This window comes from Hippocampus comes, unplaced genomic scaffold (genome assembly GCF_001891065.2).
Source record: "Hippocampus comes isolate QL1 unplaced genomic scaffold, H_comes_QL1_v1.1 scaffold156, whole genome shotgun sequence".
Classification (NCBI taxonomy): Eukaryota; Metazoa; Chordata; class Actinopteri; order Syngnathiformes; family Syngnathidae; genus Hippocampus; species Hippocampus comes.
In genome coordinates this window covers 6,104,787-6,107,400 of record NW_017805744.1, presented here as the reverse complement: position 1 = coordinate 6,107,400, position 2,614 = coordinate 6,104,787, and the positions used below count along the sequence as shown (strand labels likewise).

Here is a 2,614-nt window from a genome sequence, read left to right as displayed (position 1 = left end):
TATATATATATATATATATAGAGAGAGAGAGAGAGAGAGAGAGAGAGAGAGAGAGAGAGAGAGAGAGAGAGAGAGAGAGAGAGAGAGAGAGAGAAAATGGACAGGAGTCCACTGTACACACTACACTGAATGGTTTTAGTATAAGTCTTCTACATTGTTGGAAAACTAAATAGGTATCTAATAATAGAAAAATACGTACCTTTATATTAGTCCTTGGATTGGGCATGATATATCTTTGAATCATAATTTGAAATTACTGTTATTTCCATTTTCATTCAATTGCAGGCTCCCAACCTCCTCATCTTTGAAAACATGATTGAACCTAAACCCTTTCTTTTGCAGGGTTACCTTCGCCAGTGCAGGAAGCGTGTGGACATGTTTAATGATGACCAACTGAAGGTCATCTTTGGAAACATTGAGGACATCTATCGCTTCCAGATGGGATTTGTTCGAGACTTGGAGAAACAGTACAACACAGAGGAGCCCCACCTCTCTGAAATTGGACCATGCTTTTTAGAACATGTGAGTTCATTGTGCACAATCAAAGATGTTTTTAAATATAAACGCAAATTAATAGACGTAAGCATGCACAACCAGAATGCACCAATCCTATAAACAATTTAACATGGACATGTGCTCACATTCCACTCTGCTCTGCCTGTCCTATTCTTCCTCCTCCTTAAAGGCTGCACTTTACAGAATTCTTTCAGCGTATTTCGGACATGTCAGAACAAAGATTTTTTTTTCCAGTTTAGATTTTCTTGCCCATGCTATTATTATTATTGTTTTTTTAAAAACTGTGCATTTTCATGTTGTCTTTGATGCATGAGAATTATACATAAATGTTCTGTTTTCACTTTTATATGACACCTTCAGCAACAACGATGTTTGGCTGAAGAGTTAAGAACCTAATTAAACAAACAATGACTGAACTTGACCTTGGCCAATGCCGGACAATCTTGATCATCTTGTTTGAATGAAAAATCATTGTACTGGGCAATCGTATTCCACTTCAATCTCGTAGGTCGCAGGAATGTACATGACTAACATCATTTTCAACATACCTAAGTCAATCAGGAATGTTGAAAAAATATTCTTGAATGCATGTTTAAGCTTGAGAGATTTAATTCATTTTATTTTGTGTCTGATATTGCTGTTCTTCTTTATTACAGCAAGATGGTTTCTGGATATATTCAGAATACTGTAATAACCACTTGGACGCTTGCATGGAGCTGAGCAAGTTGATGAGGGATGGCAGGTACCAGCATTTCTTTGAGGCCTGTCGACTCCTTCAGCAAATGATTGACATTGCCATAGACGGCTTCTTGCTCACCCCTGTCCAGAAGATCTGCAAATATCCCCTCCAGTTGGCTGAGCTTCTCAAATACACTGCACAAGAGCACAGGTATGACACATCGTACATATAACAGCGCTGTATTAGAAGGCCTTAGTCCTTCGAAAATAATCTATTGCGAATTAATCTTGTTTCCTTGCATATTCAAGTTTAGGATTGTATCAGATTTGCATTTTGCTACACGAGTGCAGAATCAGAGTTTTATAGCTCTCGTCGCAGGTATTTGAAGAAAGGCTCTCTTATGCCCAAACTCATACTGTACATGACATTTCAGACATGCAGACGTGTACGTGCAAGTCATGCACAGAAACGTCATGTAAGAAATTTAGCATAACGCAGCCAGCTCCACGTCATTCACAAACCAGGCGCTCTCAGCCAGATAGGGACAGGTGCCAGCTCTGCCAGCCAATTCACAGCGTTTGACTGCAGAGAATCTGCCAAGGACTGTCAAAAACATACACACTATATTTGGATCGATTGCAGTCAGAGGAAAAGAGGGAGAAATCATCATCAGATGTAGTCATTTTTACAGTCGCTAGACCAAGTGGCTAATTAGAATTCAGTAGTGTCTTGACTTGTTCTTGGACCTTGTTCCAGTAGGCTTATCTCGATTACTTCAGTGTACAGATCATGCCTAGTAAGGTAGACTGCGACTGTCATTACGAAAACATTTAAAAATTTTTTAGAGTGGCCAGTTGTTAAAGAGCTTAGCTTGACCTTTTAATTCCCCGAGAGTCATTATATGCTTTCACTGGGTCTGTGTCTGTAGCGACTATCGATACGTGGCAGCAGCCTTGGCAGTGATGCGAAACGTCACCCAGCAGATCAACGAGAGGAAGAGGAGGCTGGAAAACATTGACAAAATTGCCCAATGGCAAGCATCTGTTTTGGACTGGGAGGTACGTGCGTGTCTGTAGGCGTGTGCGTGCATGTGTTGAAATTACAAATGTCTTCACACTGGGTCTCTACACTCAAAACTACAGCTTGAGGGACGAAACCGGGCTTAACAATGCGCCAAATATGGTGGTCCCATTTTTTTTCAGTGTGTGCTGGTAAAAATTTCATCCGGTCAAACAGAGCGGTGGTGTATTTTTCAATGCTCCTACTGGTTCATACAGCGAAGTCACTCCAACTCTGGGTCTTTCTGTCAGACTGCACACAGAAGGTTGAACGTGGGTCAGGTTAAATTATTCCTGTATAAATTAGATAAATTAAATAAATAGCCATGTCTGGTTGTGTACTTGGCCATGTTTATATATA

At 40.2% G+C, this 2,614-nt stretch overlaps 1 protein-coding gene across 12 annotated transcripts in view; it reads left to right on the top strand.

Annotated features, from left to right (window-relative positions):
* LOC109524382 (rho guanine nucleotide exchange factor 9) overlaps nucleotides 1–2,614 on the top strand; it is a 39,694-nt gene that overhangs the window by 28,390 nt on the left and 8,690 nt on the right. For all 12 annotated transcript variants that reach the window (XM_019884207.1, XM_019884203.1, XM_019884204.1 and 9 more), the window contains 3 exons: nucleotides 343–522; nucleotides 1,173–1,405; nucleotides 2,124–2,253. In XM_019884207.1, the coding sequence (XP_019739766.1) occupies nucleotides 343–522; nucleotides 1,173–1,405; nucleotides 2,124–2,253 (543 nt within the window). The remainder of the gene's footprint in view (nucleotides 1–342; nucleotides 523–1,172; nucleotides 1,406–2,123; nucleotides 2,254–2,614) is intronic.